Below are 27,363 nucleotides of genomic sequence, written 5' to 3' on the forward strand. Positions count from 1 at the left end.
GGCGATACAAAAAGTGTTACACACACACTGTTTGAGATGCCAGGTTTGTGTGACGGTGGAAGAAAAAAAACTATAAGTCATTTTCCAGCTTTAATCTAAGATACTTAAAAAAAAAAGCAATTTATTCAACTAATAAATCTGTAAAGAAGAAAATAAATAAACCTGTACCAACTTGGCTGCAGAAGTACGAACAACTGAAGCAACTTTTCAGTCAATTTCCCCATTCAGTCGTTGAAATGAGTCTGAGTGTCCTGAATCTTGATTTGATTGATTTTTTCTGCAAATCAATCAGATTGTGTGGACATATTTTTATCAACAGCCTTCAGACTCAGTTCTGGACTTTGATCGTCTTCCATTAACTCATCATTTTGTTTATTTGGAAGCATCCTTGGATTCAAAGTAATACTCTTCATAGTCACCTTTCTATCAAACATCTGGGAGTTCTGGACCAAACGTAACTACCAGGGATGCACAATGTTGAATTTTTGTTCAATATCCGATATGCCGATATACTAAAACTCATTTGGCTGATAACAGATACCAATACCAAAATTTTTTCTCTTATACCTACTTTACTGAAACTATATGGCTTTCTATTTAAAATCCATAATTTTCAATTTTCTTTGTCAAGTTAGCCTGTTAGCAAATGATTAAAAGGAGGTTGATGTAGCATGTTCAACTTGCATTATGTTTAATGTCAAATTTCTTCACGGCATTTGCTCTTTCTAACACGATGACACTCAAACAGTGCAAATTTGACTTCTGTACTGCCGGCATTATTGTCACTGATTTGTCATATAAAAACGCCTTTCATATCGGTGAGTTATTTTGACAGAATGGCCGTTGTCTGATATTAAATTTCCCAATTTCATCCATTTTGACTTCTGAAAGTGAGCTTCAGTCTTCCAAAGCGACTCTTTTGTTCATCCATATGGGTGAACTTTTATGAGTTGCGAACAAACATTTAGTGTTTATAATGTCATTGTTGTTCCAAAACTTTTCCACTTACTGACCAACTCTGTACCATTTTAATCTTTTCCTAACTGACATGTTTGTACAATTAGATCGTTTAAATCCTCTGTAGTCTCCTGAACAACTATGGTTTTGCCTACAGAAGGCAAAGTACGCACCCATACATTCATAGTTAATCAGATTCTCTACAGTTGCTGAAAGTTTTTGAGCCAGAACTGTGAATACTGGAGTTAAGCATTCAGATTCAAAACTCTGAATGCTTATGCAGCAAGACAATGCAGCTGCTTCTTCTATTTCCCCCCCAGATTCTCCCTTCAACAAGTCTGTTTATTTTTCAGCTGACTAATGCAGGAGCTGCGTCACGCTGAAGGTATAAAAAAGTCTGAAATGATTTATCATGGTCTCATTTTTTTATATTAAGATCTTGGCATTCACACTTTTTATTGTCTTCACGTGAAAGATGCTGCTGCAGCGTGGGGCACGAATCATTACCGCCGATTGAGCAGACCCAAGTAGACTCAAAGTTCAATAAATTCTCGTTCCAGTGAGTCTCATTAAGCAGGGTACGATGCACAGCAAGATTCACCTTGTTAGGTTGAGAGAAACGGAAATAAAACGTTTGAAATGTGACATTAAAATGCTAATTAAAAATGGTTTCATCAACAGTTTTAGCACAAAGGAAGACATCCATGTAAAGTATTGTTAAGAATCCAGTCTCTTGCAAAAGTAGCATTTGGTGCTGAAGTGTTCTGCACCACATGAAAATGAAGTCTTTATAGATTTGCATCATTTCATTTTGGCTTCCAAGAACCTCCATTCCCCAGCTGACTTCCAGACCTTGATTGTGTAATGAGTTCAACGTATTAAACTCCAGTAGCTGTCTCCTTAACTGCCTCTCTCAGTCTGCATGCATACATTTATCACCTTGGAAAAAGTACAGATAACAGAACGGCCCAGTGGTAATCTGGACGCAGATGGACGTTTTTCCTGTTTTGTCACGTTGCAACCTTTATTGGGATTCAATTCTCGGGGATTTTATATGACAGCTGTGCATACGCTTCAAGCGGAAGGGAAATTATTATTATTAATATTACTTTTTGTCTTCCACCAGCAAAAGTCTGAGAAAAATATTCCCTCCATGTCTGACACACCTAAATAAAGCTACAGTGAATCCAGTTTCCTTCGGAAGTAATTTGTCAGTAGATTCCATCTCTGAGTAATTTAGTCTCAGTATATCTGCAGCTGTAGCTGAATCTACTTATGGAGTCGGGACAATGGAAAGCAAAAGTGGCCTAAGAGTAGCCTATGTTTTACCTGATGGGTCACAATGTTGCTGTTTTGGGTTTGTTGATGCTGCTGCTGGTAGAGCGTGTTCATCTGAGACTGTAGACATTAAGAAAACATAGGAGAGACGGTGGTTGATTGAGGTAAATTGTGAAAACATTTAAATTGCTGCGGTATCTGTCTAAGTAAATCTTAATATCTGAGTGGTTAATCTCCATGGCAACTCAGCTGCAGAAAGCTTTAAAGATCAAAAATAACTCAGAGGGGCTAAGTTTACGAATCTAAGGGGGTGTTGGCATCTCTGAGAGATTTAAGGTGGAGAGAAAAAATAATTTCATAATATATTCGCCACATAGTAATGAAGTAAAAACCTTAATGAAATCCCAAATAAGCCAAATGAAAAACGGGTATTTTAATATTTTATGAAGGTAAAGATTGATTAATTTATTTGACAAATACATCTCAAGTTTTAATATAATTTTTATATTTTTCTATTTTGGGACATTTTTATTTACCGAATTGTGCCATGTCTGGCTTTCCGTTAGCCTGGCCATTGCCTTTCTGCACAAATCCACCTGATTCTCATCTCTCTTCAGGACTACATCTAGGTTTTCTCCTATTGAGCTGGATTTCTCAGGTTGATTTTGGATGGAGGAATAAAAACTGGGTAAAACGCCTCCAGCAAGCAATCATCTTTCAATAGCTGATGGTCCGGACTCTCTGTACAAATCAAAATGTTGAAAAACGGGCAGGTTTTTTTTTTTTTTTTCATACTAGCTTTCAATACGTGCTACGGTCCGAATTGTTGCCACTGGGCTTTAGGCTGCTATTTGTGACATATTTAGATGTGAGGTTCCTCATTCTGCTCACGGCCGCTCACCTCCAGCCCAGATCCTGTGTGCAGTGGTGAGATCTGGTGGATCAGAGAGCAAACCTGAAGAAGGCTGTACCTGCTCTGTAGGTCGTGTTCCTCAGGTGACAGTCGCGGTACGGTTGATTTATGTCAAAGTGATAGAGGGTGCCTGACCCAGAGCAGAGGGAGCCACTGAGGATCTGTCTTTGTCTTTTCTACCCTGCCTGCAACGCAGCGGGCATTTTGAATAGCTCTGGGCCAGCCTAATGAACCCTGAGTCAAAAGTTGTGTCTGCATCCAAAACATTTCTGTGTTTGGGAAGTGGAGTGAAGGAGTTCTTCTTGATTTCTGTGTAGCTTTCATTTAAGGCCTGCGTTTTTCTACCCAAACAGGTGTATGTTCCTGCCCATAAGAATCTCTGCACAATCCACACACAGCATGCTCATTTCACTTCGTCAGTTGCTTAATAACATATAATAGCTTAATACTCGTGTACTTTAGTCTACTCCGTACTCGCATAGCAAAGCACCTGAGAAGGTGGAGTATGAGCTTTGGTTAATGGTCTCCATGTGGCTGATGGAAGCCAGACAATTTTATTTTGCTAAATTGTTTTTAATAAGTAAAAATTATTGTTGAGGGTCACAGGCAGGCCTCCACACACACAAAGAGAGAAACACACACATAAAAAAGAACATTGAGAATGAGAAACAACATTCGTTCAAGCCCCCTTCCCCTGCATGGAGCTGATCTTTGGTCGCACAAATCAAACTATGATTGCAGTACTTTTTGTTGATCTATCACATAAAATCATAATAAAGGACATTTGCGAGGTATTATACACTAACTAAGTATCTAATGTACGTAAGACTGGAAGTTTAACCCTTTTCACTGTTCAAGGTTTCACATTGAATATTTAAAATCACTTTGGATTTTGAGTTTTATAAATATTTGCGATGCATCGTATTGCTGATAACCTTGAAATTGAAGAGATCAAGTCCTTTAGATCAGAGTTACCTTCTGATAGGTGCTAACAGAAATGTTTCAAACGGCTCTAATAGAAAAATCTTTATGTGAAGAACGTGAGCTATTATTCTGCCTAGCCTTTTGGGGGGTCGTGGGAGAATAAGCCACATTTTCCATTCTGGCATGTAGAGCTAAATTAACACCAAGCAGGATGGTTTCCATCATGTTTCAGGTAGTGACAGAGCAGACCTCCTGCAGGTTAGAGATGGACTACACATCTTCTTCCTCTTCTGTTAATCTAACAGACCACATCAGAAACAACAACAACAATAAAAAAAAAGACCACACATGCAGCTTAGCAGAAGCGCTGCACACTAGTTGAACTCGTCACGCTGCCAAACTGGTCAAAGTCTGCCCAACAGGCGCTATGGCAACCCTGTTGTTTCTCTCCTTCAGCTTCCACCCTCCTTAAAGATGGACTATATTAATTTCCTGTATTATACATTGTGGTAGCTAATTATAAGGTGGTACATGCTTCCCTGTGTCTTCTGTGACGTCGACGTCTCCCAGGCGACATCAATCCACTCGACCAAAACATGCTGCTGCTGCCTCTGGGCTTAATTTAGCAGATTTGATCTGGAAAATGTATTCAGCATCATATATACCAAAAACTACTTCTGTTTGATTCTGTGTTTTCTATTAAATTTATGTCGATTCCTGCAGCTGGAACTCTGTGGGGTCGGCTATTACTCCAGCCCTGCTTCGTCAGTTCATAACAAAGAGACAGCATGTTAAAAACAGCTGAGTTTTTTTTTTGCCTAGCGTCTCTAAATGATTCACTCAGTTCATTGCCTTATGTTAACTGAATAATTCAATTATGTGCATGTTTATCTGTATTTAAACACTGTTGAGATTCATATTAAGTACTGTAGCTAAAACGTATTTCTTTTGGACATTAGTGCTTTAGATTATTATTATTATTATTGTGTGTCCTCGGGTTCATTGGGGCCTGCCATGCAAAGCAATGGCAGGAACCTATTACTCTACACCCAACAAGCGTCTCTTTAATATTCTTTATTTTTCTTTCGTAACCGTTAATGCGGCTCATACCGCTGCGTGCACACCTACAAATGAGGTATCAAAACGTGCAGAAATACCTGAGAGAAAAAGATATTGCAAGGTAATATTATTGCATCACCTATGGCGGTGCACTAGTGGAGGGCAGTGAAGTGCTAATGTTTGTGCTAACGTTAATGTACTGCCTTGCTATGAAAGGCAGCACACTAACCTAAGAGAGAAAGATAATACAGGCTAATATTATTGCACCCCCTATGGCCGTGCACTAACCAGAGGGGAGTATTAAGGCTTTTATTTTGAAATTTTAAATATACTTCATTTTAAATGTCCAAACTAATCCCATGAGTAACAGTGATTGGGTTAAATTGTTTCTATAATGCCCAAAAGAGCCATTACCTGATGTAAAAATTGTCAATGCTTTTATTTTGAAATGTTTAATAAGCTTCATTTTAAATGGCCACACTAATCCCATGTGTACCAATGGTTGGGTAAAATCAATTATAAAAAGCCCAAAACACAAGAAGTTCTAAAGGCCAGCTCAGTCCTCCTCTGTAGTAACTGACAGTTCCACCATGTTGTAGTTCTGACATTCAGCTCAGACCTCTTTTGTAGGCACTAAGTGTCCGCCATGTTGTAGTCCTAACCTTGAGTCATTGTAGTTCTAAAGAGCAGCTCAGCTGTCGCGTGATGAAACAGACAGGAAGAGACAGAATTCTAATAGTTTGAAGTAGTTCGGAATATATACATAATGTGTCTGAATAAATTGCATCTTTGGTTGTATCTTGCAAAACATGTCATACTTTAAAACATTGTATTCCACCAAAATTATTTAAATATGCTAAACTATACGTTCCTATACATGCAATTTTAATAGCTGTATGCCTAAAATTTAATTATGTGACAATGTGATTATTATTCAGCGTGTTATGATCTATTAAATGCGCTGATCCTTTATTGTGCCTGCCAAATATATAAGGCTGAGTGGAGTGGTATACCGCTCCAAGATGGCCGCCCTAAATCTCGTCAGCTCCAATAGGCGAGAGCGGCCCATGAGGCGTCTATCCATATATAATGTCTATGGTCCTAAAGGCCAGCTCATTCCTCCTCTGTAGTAACTGACAGTTCCACCATGTTGTAGTTCTGACATTCAGCTCAGACCTCTTTTGTAGGCACTAAGTGTCCGCCATGTTGTAGTCCTAACCTTGAGTCATTGTAGTTCTAAAGAGCAGCTCAGCTGTCGCGTGATGAAACAGACAGGGGGAGACAGAATTCTAATAGTTTGAAGTAGTTCATTTTTCTGAAAGACCTGAGAGGAATATTCAGGCTTTAATTTTGAAATGTTCAGTAAGCTTCATTTTAAATGTCCAAACTAATCCCTTGAGTAACAGCGATTGGGTTAAATCAGTTATATAATGCCCGAAAGAGCAATTACCTGATGTAAAAACTGTCAAGGCTTTTATTTTGACATTTTTATTAAGATTAATTTAAAATTGCCACACTAACCCTGTGTGTACCAATGGTTGGTTAAAATCAGCTATAAAATCCCCAAAACACAAGTAATTCTAAAGGCAGGTCATTCCTCCTCTGTAGTAACTGACAGTTCCACCATGTTGTAGTTCTAACCTGCATGTTCTGCCACAGTGATGCGTTTTTGTAGTCCTAATCAGCTGCTCTGCCCTGCTCTTTGTTCTGTTGCTATGGTAATGAAGCCTGTCTGTCAGACACTCACAGCTGACAGAATTCCATTTCTTTGAGCCAGCCAGTTTGACTGAAAAAAGCAGTCCTAACAACTCCTTCCCGTTCGGAAACCGTGATACGTACTTGAATACCGTTTGAAGCATCTGAGAGGGCTATTTGTCGTCTCCGATAGTACCACGATTCATATTCTCTACCTCACTCACAGTAATAACAGCGATGAGAGAAAGATGGTGTGCGCTGAGCTCAGAAATTGGAAGTCAATCTGTGACTATCCTCAGAGGGATATTGAGGCTTTTATCTTGAAATTTTCAGTAAGCTTCATATAGAATTGTTGTTTGGGTTAAATGAGTTATTTACTGGCAAAACAGCCAGTAGTTCTAAATGGCAGCTCAGCCCTCTGTTTTAATCCAGTGTTAGTTAGAACTAGAGATATGGCGTTTTTGTAGTCCTATCTATTAGCATTAGGTCAAAGGCTAAAGCTAATAGATAGGCACTATCTGCGCAAGCCAGTGCCTTAACCTGAAATAACAAGATAATGCAGGCTAATATTAGGCCCCAATAAAGAGACGTTTTATTAGGTGTGGAACAATAGGTGCCTGCCATGCAAGACATTCTTGTTTTAACCTTCTTGTTTTCAAGAAGGTTAGGGATACAAATTTTCTAACCTTGAAATGTTGAAGATTTTAGAAATTTGGAATGAAGATGATGTCATGGAAAAGAGAACTTCCAACTACAAACACTTGTTTGGATTCTTGTTGGAAAGAAAGAAAATGGTTAAAATACTAGTGGAAACCATTTTTTTTTAAAAATAGTACTTAACAGTTGATTTCTTTTTACATAAAATCATGGTAAGTCTGGCTATTTTTAGACCAGGGGTCACAACCTTTTTGAGACCGGTAGCTACTTCACAGGTTCAGAGTAACACGAAGGGCTACTTGTTTGATACAGACATAAATTTTCTTTACAACAAAAATTCATTTAAGTAAATATGATTACATGCTGCCTGATCATATTAATGTTAGGGACTATGCACAATAGTTATCAGTAAGGACAGCTATGGTTAATTGCTATATTGTGGTCAGACGTTCTTAGTTCAGAGTTTTAAGTTGGTGAGGTGGGGAACGCCGCTTTATTTTAAATACTTCATGTGAATAGCTGCACATTTAATATGCATGTCTTAAAAGTCTTAACTGTGACATTTGTAAAGCATTTCTTGAGGAAACAATGATAGTTCCCCTCTCTGCTGTCGCTATCCCCATACATTCTGGTACCAGCAACCCCCCAAGCTCCCCTCTCTGCTGTCGCTATCCCCAAACATCCTGGTACCAGCAACCCCTCAAGCTCCCCTCTCTGCTGTCGCTATCCCCAAACATCCTGGTACCAGCAACCCCCCAAGCTCCCCTTTCTGCTGTCGCTATCCCCAAACATCCTGGTATCAGCAACCCCCCAAGCTCCCCTCTCTGCTGTCGCTATCCCCAAACATCCTGGTACCAGCAACCCCCCAAGCTCCCCTCTCTGCTGTCGCTATCCCCAAACATCCTGGTATCAGCAACCCCCCAAGCTCCCCTCTCTGCTGTCGCTATCCCCAAACATCCTGGTACCAGCAACCCCCCAAGCTCCCCTCTCTGCTGTCGCTATCCCCAAACATCCTGGTATCAGCAACCCCCCAAGCTCCCCTCTCTGCTGTCGCTATCCCCAAACATCCTGGTACCAGCAACCCCCCAAGCTCCCCTCTCTGCTGTCGCTATCCCCAAACATCCTGGTATCAGCAACCCCCCAAGCTCCCCTCTCTGCTGTCGCTATCCCCAAACATTCTGGTACCAGCAACCCCCCAAGCTCCCCTCTCTGCTGTCGCTATCCCCAAACATTCTGGTACCAGCAACCCCCCAAGCTCCCCTCTCTGCTGTCGCTATCCCCAAACATTCTGGTACCAGCAACCCCCCAAGCTCCCCTCTCTGCTCTTTTTGTCAGTAGTTAAAAAATCCAGGGTGGCACCCAGTACCTCAGCGTTCCCGAATTATACATGTCAATAAAAACACGCCCAACTCTCTGGAATACATTTGGTTTTGGTGTTTCTTCCTCCTGAATTTGATGAATTTGTGGCTCAATCTTGTTTTTTTCCACCCTGGATTCCATTCTGTCTATCTTGATTTTTAAAGCCACGATCTCCTTATTCAATTCGTCGTTCATCCTAGTAACCCACAGCAGTTTTTCAGTCTTTTCTTTTAAAGATTTTTCTGCACCAATTTTTGCCGTGGCCCGCTTCCGTTCTAGTTTTATTGTTAATTGTTGCATGTTGCAATAATCACTTTGCATTTCTTCAATTGTTTTCCTCGTTTCCTCCAGTTCCAAATTAATTTTAGCAATTTGTTTTTTATAATACCCATTCGAATTTATGAGTTTGCTATTCTCTACATGCCAATTTGTTGGGTCGTTGGTCCTGTTCAGTCTCTCTATTTTCCTCTTCAGAAGCTGTTCTGTTGTCTGAAGCTGTTCGTTTTCCCTTTTCAGCTTCATCTGGTTCTTCTGAAGAATCTCTAACTTTGTCAATATGAAATCTTTCTCCGCCATTGTTTCTTTCTCGTTAAACCTTAAACTGCAAATGAATTTCTCTGTGGAATCTGGGAATACAAAGACAGTCACCAGTGATGTCACAAACAGGATGTGTGACATCACAGTTCAACATCATAGCCACAAGAAATCGGTTGGGTGTGGGGGGAAGGGAGGATATTTTTTTAAAAAAAAAACTTTATTAACACTGTATAACGACAGAGAGAAACATTTGTTCTGCCTCAAAAAAAACCAAATACAGATAAACATGTTCAAGAAAAAGAAAAAGCTAAGGGGCTTCGGTTCCCAACTGTACATTCAAAGCAATACAGATTTCAATTGTTTTAATCTCTATTTTTTGTCTTTGATAGTCGGGATATAAAACTTAACTTCATGGTAAAATGCAGCAAGGCATGGCTTCCTCTACCTGGAACAATGAATATGATATTTAGCTAGTGACAATAAAGGATTTATCAGAACCTCTGAATTGTTGAGCTTCTAATGAGGCCAAGTAAGAATCTTCCCATAACAGCATAAATTGTGCTTCTACGTTGTTGTGGATAAAGTCACATGTATTGCTAACTAAGGCTAGGCGCCTGACTACAAATATGGTAATAGGCAGTCAGAAAGGTTCGGCTGAGGAGCCCGAGTGTGAATAAAACACCAAGAGACAGGTAGTAAGTTTAAGTTATTGTATTCAAGCTTACAGTTTTGCATAAATTTATGGACTAGTTCGGCAAACATCAAAGAAGCTCATAAACCGACGACCCACCAGAACCGCACACGGTAAAAAGCTCTGCCGGGATCCAAACAACCGCTCTTAGAACTACGGGAGGTTCAAACTCCTGTCATTCATTTTTATGTCGTGTCTCCCAGTCCTCCCTCATCGCCCCCTGGTGGTCCCAGTGCTCCCTTGTCCCTTCGCAAGTCAGTTACTGCTCTCCTTATGCATTGCTATGGGCAGGCCCCAATTATCTTGAGACATTGTTTTTATTCGTCATCTTGCCCTAAAGAACTACTGTTGTAAGTGAATCAGATCTCTCTTTTGGTTTCTGATTGATTCACAGAGTGCATATATGAAACATAAATGCAGCAGGCAAAACTCTAGTGTCTTGTAATATTCACAGCTCTGCCTCTGATAATTGCTACGCTTCACATTCATGAGTGTTCTTTTAAAGATTATAGTACAAATTAATTGGGGGTGGGGGGCTCACCCTCTAAAATTTGAATTTCTAACACTTAAATAATCCATCCGCTTCAGGACGAGCAGCCAGCTAAAGAAGGCGAGGTGGTGTAGTCTAACGGTACAAAATAGACCATCACTTACATTTTAAAAAAAAGAAATAGAAATTTTAAAGAGACATGGAACAAATATAACATTTGGGGTGAAGAAATTGAGATATTTTTTTTTCAGAGCAGGTATTTTATATTTTCCAAGAAGTCATTTTTGCTGTGTGTTTGAGAAAGGCTGTGCACACTTTCACAGTGTTCTCGCTTTCTCCAGAAAGAGTAACCTTGTGGTTGTTGTTTTTTTAGCTCCATGCACTCCAATGAAGAGGTTTCCATGGAGATTAGGAGAACCTTCGATTACGTATTGACGAGAAACCTTCCTGACCGACTTCTAATGCGGTAGCCAGATGAAGAGGCCCGGGATACGGTGTGCTTGAAAATCTGGGCTGTTAGCTAGCAAATGCTAGAGCAGAAGTTCAGGAAACAACTAAAGCACAGTTTTCCCCCAATGGTTATTCATTAGATAACAGGTTGGATTATTTACAAATCCAAGTACACGCAGCATGAATACAAGTCTGCTGCGTTTATGTTTTGATCATAGCCACGTCTTTGAGTTCAGCTAGCTGTACTAGCCAGCAGATGGGCAGATATCAACTAGCAGTTGGTCAACTGTGAAACATTTTGTCTTGAAGCTATAATTTAAATCCAAGTTAAAACCTAAAGTAGTGTTTCTCAAACAGCCTGAAGACCACTTAGCCCAATTTAGCAAACACTCACGCACAACCTAACTTGAAATTACAACCCAACATCTAAATATATGCAACCTGAAATTAAAGTATTAGTCTCTTAACTAAGGAGAAGTTTTATAAATGTGACTGGCCATGACAAAACCATAAACAAGTCGATGGAGTTTTGAGTTATTTACAAATTCTGAAAATGTAGATTGTAAGCTTTCCAATAAAACGCACGGAAATAAAAAAAATTATTTGTTCTTAACTATAAGTGTTGTGTGCATAAAAATCATTTTAAGGCTATTTGTAATTTAGAAGCACAATAAAAGAAAAGTAATTTTGAGTTGCTTTGGCAGAAACAAAAATGCTCTTCTGAACAATTATTCACCCATTCCTATAAAATATGTTGTATTTATTTGCCGATAAATCGTTTTTAATTAAATAAAAATTATAATAGATGTTGACATGACCTGGTTTTACGTCACTTACGCACTGTTATTTTTTAACTACAATCCTTTGATAAGCTAACTTCACGTATCGCGCGGCAAATAAAGTTCTAAAGGCCAGCTCATTCCTCCTCTGTAGTAACTGACAGTTCCACCATGTTGTAGTTCTGACATTCAGCTCAGACCTCTTTTGTAGGCACTAAGTGTCCGCCATGTTGTAGTCCTAACCTTGAGTCATTGTAGTTCTAAAGAGCAGCTCAGCTGTCGCGTGATGAAACAGACAGGGGGAGACAGAATTCTAATAGTTTGAAGTAGTTCATTTTTCTGAAAGACCTGAGAGGAATATTCAGGCTTTAATTTTGAAATGTTCAGTAAGCTTCATTTTAAATGTCCAAACTAATCCCATGAGTAACAGCGATTGGGTCAAATCAGTTATATAATGCCCGAAAGAGCAATTACCTGATGTAAAAACTGTCAAGGCTTTTATTTTGACATTTTTATTAAGATTAATTTAAAATTGCCACACTAACCCTGTGTGTACCAATGGTTGGTTAAAATCAGCTATAAAATCCCCAAAACACAAGTAATTCTAAAGGCAGGTCATTCCTCCTCTGTAGTAACTGACAGTTCTGCCATGTTGTAGTTCTAACCTGTATGTTCTGCCACAGTGATGCGTTTTTGTAGTCCTAATCAGCTGCTCTGCCCTGCTCTTTGTTCTGTTGCTATGGTAATGAAGCCTGTCTGTCAGACACTCACAGCTGACAGAATTCCATTTCTTTGAGCCAGCCAGTTTGACTGAAAAAAGCAGTCCTAACAACTCCTTCCCGTTCGGAAACCGTGATACGTACTTGAAAACCGTTTGAAGCATCTGAGAGGGCTATTTGTCGTCTCCGATAGTACCATGATTCATATTCTCTACCTCACTCACAGTAATAACAGCGATGAGAGAAAGATGGTGTGTGCTGAGCTCAGAAATTTTTCAGAAATGCATGGAAGTCAATCTGTGACTATCCTCAGAGGGATATTGAGGCTTTTATCTTGAAATTTTCAGTAAGCTTCATATAGAATTGTTGTTTGGGTTAAATGAGTTATTTACTGGCAAAACAGCCAGTAGTTCTAAATGGCAGCTCAGCCCTCTGTTTTAATTCAGTGTTAGTTAGAACTAGAGATATGGCGTTTTTGTAGTCCTATCTATTAGCATTAGGTCAAAGGCTAAAGCTAATAGATAGGCACTATCTGCGCAAGCCAGTGCCTTAACCTGAAATAACAAGATAATGCAGGCTAATATTAGGCCCCAATAAAGAGACGTTTTATTAGGTGTGGAACAATAGGTGCCTGCCATGCAAGACATTCTTGTTTTAACCTTCTTGTTTTCAAGAAGGTTAGGGATACAAATTTTCTAACCTTGAAATGTTGAAGATTTTAGAAATTTGGAATGAAGATGATGTCATGGAAAAGAGAACTTCCAACTACAAACACTTGTTTGGATTCTTGTTGGAAAGAAAGAAAATGGTTAAAATACTAGTGGAAACCATTTTTTTTTAAAAATAGTACTTAACAGTTGATTTCTTTTTACATAAAATCATGGTAAGTCTGGCTATTTTTAGACCAGGGGTCACCAACCTTTTTGAGACCGGTAGCTACTTCACAGGTTCAGAGTAACACGAAGGGCTACTTGTTTGATACAGACATAAATTTTCTTTACAACAAAAATTCATTTAAGTAAATATGATTACATGCTGCCTGATCATATTAATGTTAGGGACTATGCACAATAGTTATCAGTAAGGACAGCTATGGTTAATTGCTATATTGTGGTCAGACGTTCTTAGTTCAGAGTTTTAAGTTGGTGAGGTGGGGAACGCCGCTTTATTTTAAATACTTCATGTGAATAGCTGCACATTTAATATGCATGTCTTAAAAGTCTTAACTGTGACATTTGTAAAGCATTTCTTGAGGAAACAATGATAGTTCCCCTCTCTGCTGTCGCTATCCCCATACATTCTGGTACCAGCAACCCCCCAAGCTCCCCTCTCTGCTGTCGCTATCCCCAAACATCCTGGTACCAGCAACCCCTCAAGCTCCCCTCTCTGCTGTCGCTATCCCCAAACATCCTGGTACCAGCAACCCCCCAAGCTCCCCTTTCTGCTGTCGCTATCCCCAAACATCCTGGTATCAGCAACCCCCCAAGCTCCCCTCTCTGCTGTCGCTATCCCCAAACATCCTGGTACCAGCAACCCCCCAAGCTCCCCTTTCTGCTGTCGCTATCCCCAAACATCCTGGTATCAGCAACCCCCCAAGCTCCCCTCTCTGCTGTCGCTATCCCCAAACATCCTGGTACCAGCAACCCCCCAAGCTCCCCTCTCTGCTGTCGCTATCCCCAAACATCCTGGTATCAGCAACCCCCCAAGCTCCCCTCTCTGCTGTCGCTATCCCCAAACATCCTGGTACCAGCAACCCCCCAAGCTCCCCTCTCTGCTGTCGCTATCCCCAAACATCCTGGTATCAGCAACCCCCCAAGCTCCCCTCTCTGCTGTCGCTATCCCCAAACATTCTGGTACCAGCAACCCCCCAAGCTCCCCTCTCTGCTGTCGCTATCCCCAAACATTCTGGTACCAGCAACCCCCCAAGCTCCCCTCTCTGCTCTTTTTGTCAGTAGTTAAAAAATCCAGGGTGGCACCCAGTACCTCAGCGTTCCCGAATTATACATGTCAATAAAAACACGCCCAACTCTCTGGAATACATTTGGTTTTGGTGTTTCTTCCTCCTGAATTTGATGAATTTGTGGCTCAATCTTGTTTTTTTCCACCCTGGATTCCATTCTGTCTATCTTGATTTTTAAAGCCACGATCTCCTTATTCAATTCGTCGTTCATCCTAGTAACCCACAGCAGTTTTTCAGTCTTTTCTTTTAAAGATTTTTCTGCACCAATTTTTGCCGTGGCCCGCTTCCGTTCTAGTTTTATTGTTAATTGTTGCATGTTGCAATAATCACTTTGCATTTCTTCAATTGTTTTCCTCGTTTCCTCCAGTTCCAAATTAATTTTAGCAATTTGTTTTTTATAATACCCATTCGAATTTATGAGTTTGCTATTCTCTACATGCCAATTTGTTGGGTCGTTGGTCCTGTTCAGTCTCTCTATTTTCCTCTTCAGAAGCTGTTCTGTTGTCTGAAGCTGTTCGTTTTCCCTTTTCAGCTTCATCTGGTTCTTCTGAAGAATCTCTAACTTTGTCAATATGAAATCTTTCTCCGCCATTGTTTCTTTCTCGTTAAACCTTAAACTGCAAATGAATTTCTCTGTGGAATCTGGGAATACAAAGACAGTCACCAGTGATGTCACAAACAGGATGTGTGACATCACAGTTCAACATCATAGCCACAAGAAATCGGTTGGGTGTGGGGGGAAGGGAGGATATTTTTTTAAAAAAAAAACTTTATTAACACTGTATAACGACAGAGAGAAACATTTGTTCTGCCTCAAAAAAAACCAAATACAGATAAACATGTTCAAGAAAAAGAAAAAGCTAAGGGGCTTCGGTTCCCAACTGTACATTCAAAGCAATACAGATTTCAATTGTTTTAATCTCTATTTTTTGTCTTTGATAGTCGGGATATAAAACTTAACTTCATGGTAAAATGCAGCAAGGCATGGCTTCCTCTACCTGGAACAATGAATATGATATTTAGCTAGTGACAATAAAGGATTTATCAGAACCTCTGAATTGTTGAGCTTCTAATGAGGCCAAGTAAGAATCTTCCCATAACAGCATAAATTGTGCTTCTACGTTGTTGTGGATAAAGTCACATGTATTGCTAACTAAGGCTAGGCGCCTGACTACAAATATGGTAATAGGCAGTCAGAAAGGTTCGGCTGAGGAGCCCGAGTGTGAATAAAACACCAAGAGACAGGTAGTAAGTTTAAGTTATTGTATTCAAGCTTACAGTTTTGCATAAATTTATGGACTAGTTCGGCAAACATCAAAGAAGCTCATAAACCGACGACCCACCAGAACCGCACACGGTAAAAAGCTCTGCCGGGATCCAAACAACCGCTCTTAGAACTACGGGAGGTTCAAACTCCTGTCATTCATTTTTATGTCGTGTCTCCCAGTCCTCCCTCATCGCCCCCTGGTGGTCCCAGTGCTCCCTTGTCCCTTCGCAAGTCAGTTACTGCTCTCCTTATGCATTGCTATGGGCAGGCCCCAATTATCTTGAGACATTGTTTTTATTCGTCATCTTGCCCTAAAGAACTACTGTTGTAAGTGAATCAGATCTCTCTTTTGGTTTCTGATTGATTCACAGAGTGCATATATGAAACATAAATGCAGCAGGCAAAACTCTAGTGTCTTGTAATATTCACAGCTCTGCCTCTGATAATTGCTACGCTTCACATTCATGAGTGTTCTTTTAAAGATTATAGTACAAATTAATTGGGGGTGGGGGGCTCACCCTCTAAAATTTGAATTTCTAACACTTAAATAATCCATCCGCTTCAGGACGAGCAGCCAGCTAAAGAAGGCGAGGTGGTGTAGTCTAACGGTACAAAATAGACCATCACTTACATTTTAAAAAAAAGAAATAGAAATTTTAAAGAGACATGGAACAAATATAACATTTGGGGTGAAGAAATTGAGATATTTTTTTTTCAGAGCAGGTATTTTATATTTTCCAAGAAGTCATTTTTGCTGTGTGTTTGAGAAAGGCTGTGCACACTTTCACAGTGTTCTCGCTTTCTCCAGAAAGAGTAACCTTGTGGTTGTTGTTTTTTTAGCTCCATGCACTCCAATGAAGAGGTTTCCATGGAGATTAGGAGAACCTTCGATTACGTATTGACGAGAAACCTTCCTGACCGACTTCTAATGCGGTAGCCAGATGAAGAGGCCCGGGATACGGTGTGCTTGAAAATCTGGGCTGTTAGCTAGCAAATGCTAGAGCAGAAGTTCAGGAAACAACTAAAGCACAGTTTTCCCCCAATGGTTATTCATTAGATAACAGGTTGGATTATTTACAAATCCAAGTACACGCAGCATGAATACAAGTCTGCTGCGTTTATGTTTTGATCATAGCCACGTCTTTGAGTTCAGCTAGCTGTACTAGCCAGCAGATGGGCAGATATCAACTAGCAGTTGGTCAACTGTGAAACATTTTGTCTTGAAGCTATAATTTAAATCCAAGTTAAAACCTAAAGTAGTGTTTCTCAAACAGCCTGAGGACCACTTAGCCCAATTTAGCAAACACTCACGCACAACCTAACTTGAAATTACAACCCAACATCTAAATATATGCAACCTGAAATTAAAGTATTAGTCTCTTAACTAAGGAGAAGTTTTATAAATGTGACTGGCCATGACAAAACCATAAACAAGTCGATGGAGTTTTGAGTTATTTACAAATTCTGAAAATGTAGATTGTAAGCTTTCCAATAAAACGCACGGAAATAAAAAAAATTATTTGTTCTTAACTATAAGTGTTGTGTGCATAAAAATCATTTTAAGGCTATTTGTAATTTAGAAGCACAATAAAAGAAAAGTAATTTTGAGTTGCTTTGGCAGAAACAAAAATGCTCTTCTGAACAATTATTCACCCATTCCTATAAAATATGTTGTATTTATTTGCCGATAAATTGTTTTTAATTAAATAAAAATTATAATAGATGTTGACATGACCTGGTTTTACGTCACTTACGCACTGTTATTTTTTAACTACAATCCTTTGATAAGCTAACTTCACGTATCGCGCGGCAAATAAACGGTCGTTTACATGCAGTACCTTGCGGACCGGTAGGGGACGCCCGCGGACCACAGTTTGAGAAAAACTCACCTGAAGCACTAACAGAAGGAGTGGAGAAGACTGGAGCCCCGCGAACGAGCTGGTTTCCATGGAGACTGAAAGCAAGCTAGGCCGAACGCAAGCTAATGAAGAGCCACTGTTGACAAAGACGTCTTCTCAGGCCTCAAGAAATGCGACAAGTGTCGCTCTCAAGTGTTGTTGGATCTGCTGCATCTAAAGGAAGCCACTACGTCACCGACGTCATCCAGACAAGATAAGTGCAAAGTTTCGTGCGCCGACAGCAAATCCCTATTCCTGACAGTCTTCGTTAGCTGCTCTCCGTACAGTTCGTCCGCTCTCTGTGCAACATTACAATAATTAGATCGCAGCACAGCCTCATGTCACGGCGAAACTCAGAAGGGCTTTTGAGAGAGGCTCTAATGGCACACAAAGTGAATGAAAGCCCATTTATTACGACGACAGTCGAAAGAAGCACTAATTAGGCGCAGGGCTTATTGCAGTTGATCAGCCCTTGGACACAAGCCCATCAGCAGAGCCACTCCCAGGCACTCATCATGTGAAAATGAAGCCCCATCTCTAACCGGCATCTGACTCCTAATGCTCTCAGGCTCACGAGTTTAGTGGTGATTGATTCTCCACGTAAACATGTATTAAAACCACGGCAGCAGCATGGAGAAGAATGTGGCACGTAAAATAAGAGGCTTTCATATTTTCTCTAATCTATTCATAAAAAGTTGTAATTTTAAAAGTTGCTTAGATTAAAAAAAAAAAAAAAGATTTAAGACCACACTGCTATCTTTTTTTCTTTGAAAGCATATTAACAAGTCACATACTTTGAAGTTTTTGGAAGTTTTCATCCAAACAAAACTAAAACTTGCAGCAGGACAGTCATGAGATATGGCCAGTGTATCACTGTGTCTAATCTCCAAATAGCCCAAAATATTCCACTGCACATTTCCTCATTACACCACTGACAGATCTGGGTCTCGTGCTGTGTTGTGATGAAAAGTGTGTTAGTTTCACAGTGGTTGTCGCAGTAATTGGTCACTTCACATTCATTTCTTCTCCTTGGCTACAGTGAGGAGCACGTAGATACATAAATTAACTCCTTGGGTTTTTGATTAATTATGAGTTCAAAGGTTTTATTTTTACATGTTTGTGTTCGGAACTTTTTAAAGAAGAAAAATAAAAGGTTAATAGACAACGGCCATCTTCTTGATCTGCGTGTTGCACGAGCGTTGCTGCTCTACTTTCCCTCCCAGGAAGCGCTACACTTTTCTCCATGCTGTATTTGCCTCCCTGCATGTTTACAGTCCATGTTCTGCTTCACTACCGTCAGACTCTTTACACAAACCCATCAAACCCTCACTTCTTCTTTGCAAACAAGTTCGGCACTCTGAACCTTCACCCTTTTATGGCTGAACAGCGCAGGTAGCCGTGTAAATTTTGTGACTCCATGTGAAACAGATAAATCCTGGCGTACAAGTCATGTGAAAGACCACAGCAGACGTAAGAGAGTGTCTGTAAAAGACCGGGATTCCATGCCTAAGCTGACGTATTGTCGTCTGACGCTGCGCTAAAGCCGGAGCGGAAATAAAAAGAGTGGGGAAATCTATAAGAAATGCCACTCTAACAAGGCTCTTGGGACCCTGGCAGCCTGCGTCTCTCCAGCAGGAAGAGAGCGTCACTGATCAAAGATGTGTTTAAAGAATCCAGCACACAAAGCCCGCTGTGCTCCACAAACACATTCTCCATATTACATCCATGGATTGGTTTGGTTATCATGTGCAGCCTTCAGTCGAAGGAAGCAAAACAACCAGCAGGAACTCTGGCAGGTACAGCGTTCCTCCAACATGTTTGTTTATCCACTCAGGCTCCATTAGGGTAGCGTAGGTTTTCTATAAAATGTGATTTCTGGTGGTGATAAGTCGCAATATAAAGGCAGCAGATGGTTTTGCATAAAACAGAACAAGGGTGACTGGAAAAGGAGGCCTTCATAGGTCTCTGGGCTCATTCGCTTAATCGGATCAGGTCAGGAGAGAACTCGCTCTAATGCTGACGAACAGCTGTGGCTGCGGGTTTAGCAGCTCTGGTCACATGATGATATTTTTATTACATGAGACAATGCTATTTTTACAGGGCCCACTGCGCTTCTTGCCAACTGGTGGCATACCATGCTGGTGTTGTTTTTGGAGATCAGAACTTATTATTATTGTTAAACCTTTATTTATCCAGGATAAAGATGTAAATTCTCATCTTCAAAAGTGGCATGTATGACATAAAATCTTTGAAAGTTACATACAAAACAACAGTGCATTAAGAGGTACAATGTCAAAATGTGTAAAATAATAAGTACAAAGACATGGTGAAAGTTGCAGCATGTAACTTTTATTAAAAAAATTATGCCTTTTATATATTTGTTTAAACTCTCACCATGTTGTGACAGTTTGGTATGAGACAGATGTTCAGTGAAAAAACTCAGGCTCCTCCACATCCTCCCGGTGGCCATCAGCAGAAATGCACTGCTTCTGGTCAAAAGCAACCAATCAGAGTCAGGAGGGAGGTCTTGGCTCTGTCAATCAACCTCATGTATGTGCTGCTGATTGTGCTTATGGATGAGAAACAACTTATTTTTACAGGAAAACTGCTTATCCGCCATCATTGATGGCCATGCTGACTAGCCTTAGCATTCATGGCAGGCTCTGGTGTGGGAAACCTATAGTAGAGTTGCAAAGAGCAGGGTGGTGTGCCGCGGGTGCACGAGCATGATGGACAGCTCAAAGATACTCCTCCTGATTTGTTGTTTCTGACCAAGCTGTATATTTCTGCAGATGGCAATAGGAGCTCGATTTGTTCACAGATTATCTGTCTCATGTCATACTGTCATGTCGTGACAGTTTTAACAAATGTAAAAAAACCAACATTATTTTAAAGTTGATTACTGCAACTCTAAGAACAAAACCCTGCTTTTTCGAGATCAAATTTGTCAAATTTCTTTTTTTTTTTACATCTCTTTGCTTCCTTCTTCTTCTTTGTTAGCATCTCAGTAATGCTGCCTCTAGCTTGCTTTGCATCTTCTTCATTCAGTAACAGCATCCACACCACACACAGGGACCTGGAGCTCTTACATCTGGAGCAATACCTGATCGAAAACCAGTTTTTATCAAGCTCAAAACTGGTTCAAAACAGCCGATTCCTCCATACATCTCTAGCCTCACACATTTAAAGCAAAACGCTTCTTAACCTACATATAAGCATTTATAGATAATTGACATTCCCCCCAAATTACGGCAATTAATTAGATTTATAGCCGTTGAGTTGAGGGTCCTTTTAAAGGATCTCAGAAGTACTTATGCTGCGAAGGTCTGCTGGACCCAACTAATGCAACTTTCCCCAAACAGCCTGCAGCCAGGAGGATTTCAGCTTTGGCAGCCAAGTTGTGCTGAAGTGTGAATAGTGTGAAAATTGCCATGAGCCTTTTCTGAACTCAAGTTGTTGGGGAAGAAAAAAAAAATCTGTGCTTGCAGTGTTCTTTTAAAATAGCTGAAGAAAAGATCATAGGTATTTTCTGTGTGTTTTCCAGTTGGCTGTAAAAAAAATAAAATAAAATGACATCAAGAAAGTAAAAAATATGTCTGTTTTAAAAATAAATAAATCAGGACTTAATTATGATGTTGTTACTTTCTGGTTCTTTTGAGTAACACTTGGACAAAATATTCATTATTTCAACATGTCGTGTAAAAGTCTTTGCAAAAGCCAATTGTCTTTGCGGTCCTTGAATGACCTTGATTGATACTTCACATACTTTGGCTGGTATTTTTACTTATTTTCACTCCAGCACCTGAATATTTGTAAAAGAAATGCATGAGTTTCTCAAGCACCTTCAGTCTGATTTATGAACCAGATTTATCAGCTTAGAGATCTGCTCTGAGGCAGATATGATCTGTGCTGAACGTCTCATACAGTGCTCTTAAAAATATTTCGATATATTTGCAGGTGATGAATCCAGCCAAAGTGCTTATTGATTGCGCTGCTTATTGGCATATTTTGCACAAAGCCTGTTTGGTTTCCTCATCATTTCGATCACAGCATCACTGCACTTGAAAAGACGACTGGTGCTCCATAAATAATGTAAAATGTTGACTTTGTTATAACTTTGCTCTGTCTCTACATTTATAAAAAAAAAAAAAAAAAAACTTTCACCTTTCTGATTGCTCCATTCATCACTAAGGTCTTTTAAGTAGTCAAGATCTTCTTTACATCTTTGAAAATAGTACCCTCGTCTATAAAATATGCAGCAGAATAACAGCATTCTTCGTTCTGCTATGGGAATAATCGCAGCAGTGTAAACGTGTGCGCTGTAGTCTCTGCTAGTCTCTTGTCTTTAAATATTTCACATGTAAGCACAGGGGACAATTCCCTGATTAGATTGGGGGGGGGTTTGTTGTTTGTTTTAAATGACACAGAATGGAGCTGCAGTCTTTCCTCTCTGAACATTAAATTCAGACCATACCTTCAATAAAAATATTCACCAATTTCTCTCCAAATGGATATCCTGCACTCCGGGTTTGAACGGCGCAAGAAAAAAAAACATTAAAAGATGGTGATGCAACAATGAACTGAATATGGGCCTTGATTATTTTTATTTATTTATTTTTTGCACTGATGGCCTTCTGCGCTCATATAAGTGGTTTCTTTTCTCCTGGCAGCCGCCATTCCCTTGTCAATAATTCAGTAGTCAATTTTTTTTTTTTTTTGCAACGCTCTCTCCTTGCAACCCACGCTGGGAGGGAGGTGAGAGGGGGATTTCAAATTTTCCCCTACGTCACAGGTGTCAAACTCCAGTCATCGAGGGCCGCTGTCCAGCAGTTTTTAGATGTGCCACAGGTACCAAACGCTGGAATGAAATGGCTTAATGACCTCCTCCTTGTGTAGATCAGTTCTCCAGAGCCTTAATGACCTAATTATTCTATTCAGGTGTGGTGCAGCAGAGGCACATCTAAAAGTTGCAGGACAGCAGCCCTCGAGGACTGGAGTTTGACCCCTGCGCCTACGTGAACTTGCAGCTGTAAAGCGGTGAAAAGTTCAGAGGTCACTTTTGAAGGCACACTTCGGCAAAGCAGTGAAATTACTGTCGCATGAATATTTAAAGGAGCAGATCGGGTCCATTGTATTTTAGTCTGAGAGCAGAGAGCGTGTTTACTTTAAGGTCGCAAATCGCTCACTCGATTGTTGACGTAATTAGTAAATTAGCGTTATCGAACTGAAGCTGTCGAAGTGTGCTTTCTTCTTGTGCTCTTAAAGCAACGCGTTTGCAATGGAAAAGGAAGGTGCGTGTCTAAGCAGGTTGCACCACCGTCTCATTTATCTTACTTACCATCAGTGGACAGAGAACTGTGACGAAGATCCGAATGCTAACTGGGAAGGGAAGCGGTGAAACCGGGGGGACTGCATGACCTCCCACAATGCATCATTTATAAGCAACGTGCTACTCAGCAGCTTCACGATCCAAACTCTTGACGCTGTGCTGAAGGAGCGGATTCCCTGCAATTTATTAAATATTTGATACAAACATGCACTTTTTTTCTCATAACACTGCATTTTTATTGCATTACTTGCACAATTTCCATGTTCAAACGACGTCATAGAATCGCATTAGCTTTTGATTTATCTCTTCTCCCTCTGACATAAATAAAGGGGGGAGGGGGAAACAGATTAAAGTTTAATTTTAAGACATTGCTGACGAAACCACTCGTAATAAAACATGTATTTGACACCTAATCTTCCTTCCTGTTTTCAGTGTTTTGCGGAGAGCAAAACATTTGTCAGCGTTAAGTAGTTTGAAATTAAAATCTGCTGAAGAAATAACAATTATGACCTACTGAAGCGAATTCCTAATAGAGATTTTAAACAAAAAACTTTCTACATTTCATCAGTTTTAACGACGAGCATTAATATGTTTTATTTTGTGGGCGATTTACCCATATTTTTTTAAAACAATACTTTGCAGCATACACTTCTACTCTGGGCCATTTACTCTGATTTTCATAAGTAACTTACTGCTTTGAGAAGTAATACATAGAAAATGGTGTCTTGTGTGTTTAATTTAGCTATTGTTGAAGAATGGCAGTAAGAAGTGCATCCAGTACTGAGGAACTCTTCCTCTTGATCAGTTTTATGGTTCTGCTGGCTCTATTGTCCTTCCAGGTGGGGAGGCAGCTACCACTGGGAGATGGGGTTGTTGTTGTTCCTCCTACCTCCAAATAATAGTTTTGGAGGTAGGAGGAATGTGTCAAAATGACATCTGGATGGACGTCAGGATACAGATGATTCACTGCAGCAACCTGCTGAAGTAATCCAGCTGTCAGATTGTCGTCTTTGTGTCTGTTCCAGCTGATCGCTTGAAGTTGCCGATACTTATGAGTTGGACTGAGCGGCAAACACAGAACCCGGTTTAGCCGCCGTCGAATTTCTTCGTTACAATTAAGCCAAACGCGGAGCTATTACTTTACGCGAGATTTTGGACACATTTAGGGAGCCGCCATCGCCAGCGTTCGCTGCCAGGCAAGCTGTCGGCCCAGTTTCGGTAGAACGTCCAGAAACCCGAATCAGAAATCTTAATCTTTTATCTCCCTGCTTGTCTTGTTCCCATCAGGAGTCCTGTCTCCCAGCAGCAGCCATGTGAGAGGAGCTGTCAGCATGCAGAGGATGCCCACATCCAGCTAAAACAGAGCGGTCCTCCCCCTTCCCCATCCTCCCCACCTGCTCCCATCCTCCTTCCCACATGAGGACAAGAAGATGACTATCACCAGCCGGCAGTCCTTTAATGTCCTGACGGTCATCTTCCTCCTGCTGTCCACTGCAGGTATGTAAAAGTCAGGATTGTGTCCATCAGCAAGTCTGCCTTTCTGGTCCCCCTCAAAGGTTTGTCCCATTAGAGGGGTCTGCAGACACCCGGGTGAGACCTTCAGAGGACGTTCATCCTTGTGCTCTAAAAGATAGACCTTGTTTCAGGAAAAAAAAAAGCCTGTTATTTCGAGACATAAATGAATAAATGAGAAAACAACGAAATGTGCAAACGTTTTGTCGGAAAAAGCTGGGAGATGTTGATTTCTGAGGGTCAGAAGAGTCAATGTGAGGACAAATGCTGCGTTTAGAGCCTAAACGTTGTCGTATTTGGTAGGAAGAGCCCAAAAAGGGGCTACGTTTGTTGAAAAAAAGGACAGCTGTAATCAACAAGCAACAGAGAATGCCTATGTACATTAAATTGATTTAAAAACATTCATCTGCTGGTTTTTTTTCTTCTCCCCTCCAGGGGTCTTTTTGTGAGCTCTAGTGTCCCTTATATGAAAGTAGGCTGACAGGAAAGGGGGGAAGACATGCGGCAAATATTGTCCGGTCCGGGAATCGAACCCTTGACAGCAGCGTCGAGGACTCAAGGCCTCCAAACGTGGTTCGCGCTGTCCCTTACGCCACCACAACACGCCCTTCTTTGGGTTTTCTTTCACAAACGTCCTCCTGACAGAGCTGGTGGAGCTGAGTCAGGTTTGTAGGCCGCCTCGCTCACAAATGCCTTTTCAAATTCACCCTTTGTAGGACTGAGATCAGGGCTTTGTGACGGCCTCACCAAAACATTGACTTAGTTGTCCACTTTATAAGTTGTCAACTTTCCGAACAGGGGAGTTGGTCAACGATAATGTCTTTTTGAGTGTGCAAGGATAATTTACAGTCAAAAATGTAAAACGTCACGCCAAATCCACGTGAAATTCAAAGTGATTAACTGGTGAACTCTGAACATTAATCAGTTTGTTTTAACTCAGGTAGCTAAACCTGCAATCAGACATGTTGCTCATCGCTTTCCAGCTCTATTTATAAATAAGTTTTATGGGGGGGTGTTCCTTCTGTTGCTACACCATAACCCACTGTGTGTGTAATTGGAAATATTTCCAAACTGAAGACTTTGTCTTTGTTGTAAGCGAGAGAAAGTCTGTGTAGCCATAAAGTTGATGGTCAGAGGTGATGACTTAACCGCCTTTGCTCATAACTTCTCTGTTTTCATAACTGAAAGACAATTTAAGCCATTATTTCACATTCTGAGAAATAAGAAATTACTTTAGTCAATTTCCTTTTCTTTTAAATGAGAGTCGAATAAAATAGATCATTAACTTTAATGCCTCAGAGCAAAAGAAACAAGAAACGTACAGATGTGAAAGCAGCGACAGATCAACAGGAGCGCCGTGTGAACACTTTCTGACGTTCAGAGGCTTTTTGTTCCGCTTGCAAACAGCCGTGGTGGTGTCCAGCCTGTAAACAAACTACGTCGGGGAGAGCCCAGCTGTTAATGGCGTCCTGAATCTTAGGAGGTGTTAATGAAATTAAGCAGGTGGGTGGGCTACTTACACCCGAAGTGACACGAGAGCACGTCACGTCAACAGGCGTCCTTTTATTCATGCTTTGATGGTTATGAGGCAGCGAGAGAGCAACAAATCATATTAGCATATCCACAAACAAGTTGCAACAGTACATATAATAACAATTTATCTTTTTTTTTTTTTTACATGTTTCATGGACTTGTACCGAGTACCCTTTACTCTAATAACCCTAAGAAAAATCCTAGAATTTACTTACTACTTTATTAATTTGAGCAGATGAAGGAGCACAGCGGAGAGAGAGAGAGGTCAGGGAGGAAGTTGTGGAGAAGATAAACCAGAGTTGGGTTATATAACACTATACTATATTCCAGGCTTTAGGTGTCTCTCTTCAAACCCAGCAAGTGGCCATTCAGTGACAGATTATGCAAAAAGAGGATTAACCTGGGAAAACTACAAAAAAAATCCTTCACAATTACACACTATTTTGTGTTGGAATATCAGAGAGTCTTGATTAGAAACGCTGACGTTTGTGGTCGTAACATGACAGAATGGGGCATTAATACGTCTGCAAGGTCACTTCCTTATTTCCCTGTCAGTCTTTGGAGCTACTTTAAGGCTACTTGTCGACTCCTCTCTGCTCTTTCCTTCTGTTCAAACAAAGGTTGAAGATTATTAAAGAGATACACACGAAGGCAGCCTCAGCAGTTTTCTTCATGAGTATGCACAAGTCTAACGGAGAGCAAGTGCTTGAGCTCATTAAGTGTGTGAATAAATGTCCTCTGTGCAGTTTTTATACCGCCACGGCGCAGCACAGCTGTCTCACTGCGAGCTGCAATATGTTTTCCTGCACTTATTATTGGTAATAAAAATGAGACAATGCTAAGTAGCTACCGCTGATTAATGAGGACAAAAGTGGAAGAATTGCGACATGTTTTAATGTCACATTCTTTGTTCTTATGGAGTTGTTCTGCTATCAGATGGAGTCTGAGCTCACGTTGAAGTCGATTCCCTAGATTTTAATGTCAACAAAAATGTTATTTTCTGCCCGATTCGACTGCAGAAGCTACATTATTTTATTTTTTCCCAGTAAACAGCAAGAATGCAGATATTTATCTCGCTCTGACGCTGAAGGAACTTGACAGCACAGTTCTATAGGAATGCAAATAAGCAAGAATTACCATTTGCTCAGTCCGGTTTTCTTTTACTTTATAACGATCCTCCTTTTCTAACTTTGTCCTTTCAGATTCCACATAAAACAGAGGGAGTGTGTTTTTGTTTTTTTGTTTTATTAACAAATTGTAAGGTTTTGTCCTTCCAGCTTCTACCAGAACACAATCCAGGAATTTGTTGGTAATTATTTCAAATCATGTGAAATAATTACGCGCGCGAGGATTGCA

At 40.4% G+C, this 27,363-nt stretch overlaps 1 protein-coding gene across 3 annotated transcripts in view; it reads left to right on the forward strand.

Annotated features, from left to right (window-relative positions):
- The window catches only part of shisal1 (shisa like 1), a 65,933-nt gene that overhangs the window by 16,060 nt on the left and 22,510 nt on the right, over window positions 1-27,363 (forward strand). For all 3 annotated transcript variants that reach the window (XM_023352096.1, XM_023352087.1, XM_023352100.1), the window contains one exon: window positions 24,250-24,459. In XM_023352096.1, the coding sequence (XP_023207864.1) occupies window positions 24,393-24,459 (67 nt within the window). In that variant the 5' untranslated portion in view covers window positions 24,250-24,392. The remainder of the gene's footprint in view (window positions 1-24,249; window positions 24,460-27,363) is intronic.

This window comes from Xiphophorus maculatus, chromosome 2, assembly GCF_002775205.1.
Source record: "Xiphophorus maculatus strain JP 163 A chromosome 2, X_maculatus-5.0-male, whole genome shotgun sequence".
NCBI classification, from domain to species: domain Eukaryota; kingdom Metazoa; phylum Chordata; class Actinopteri; order Cyprinodontiformes; family Poeciliidae; genus Xiphophorus; species Xiphophorus maculatus.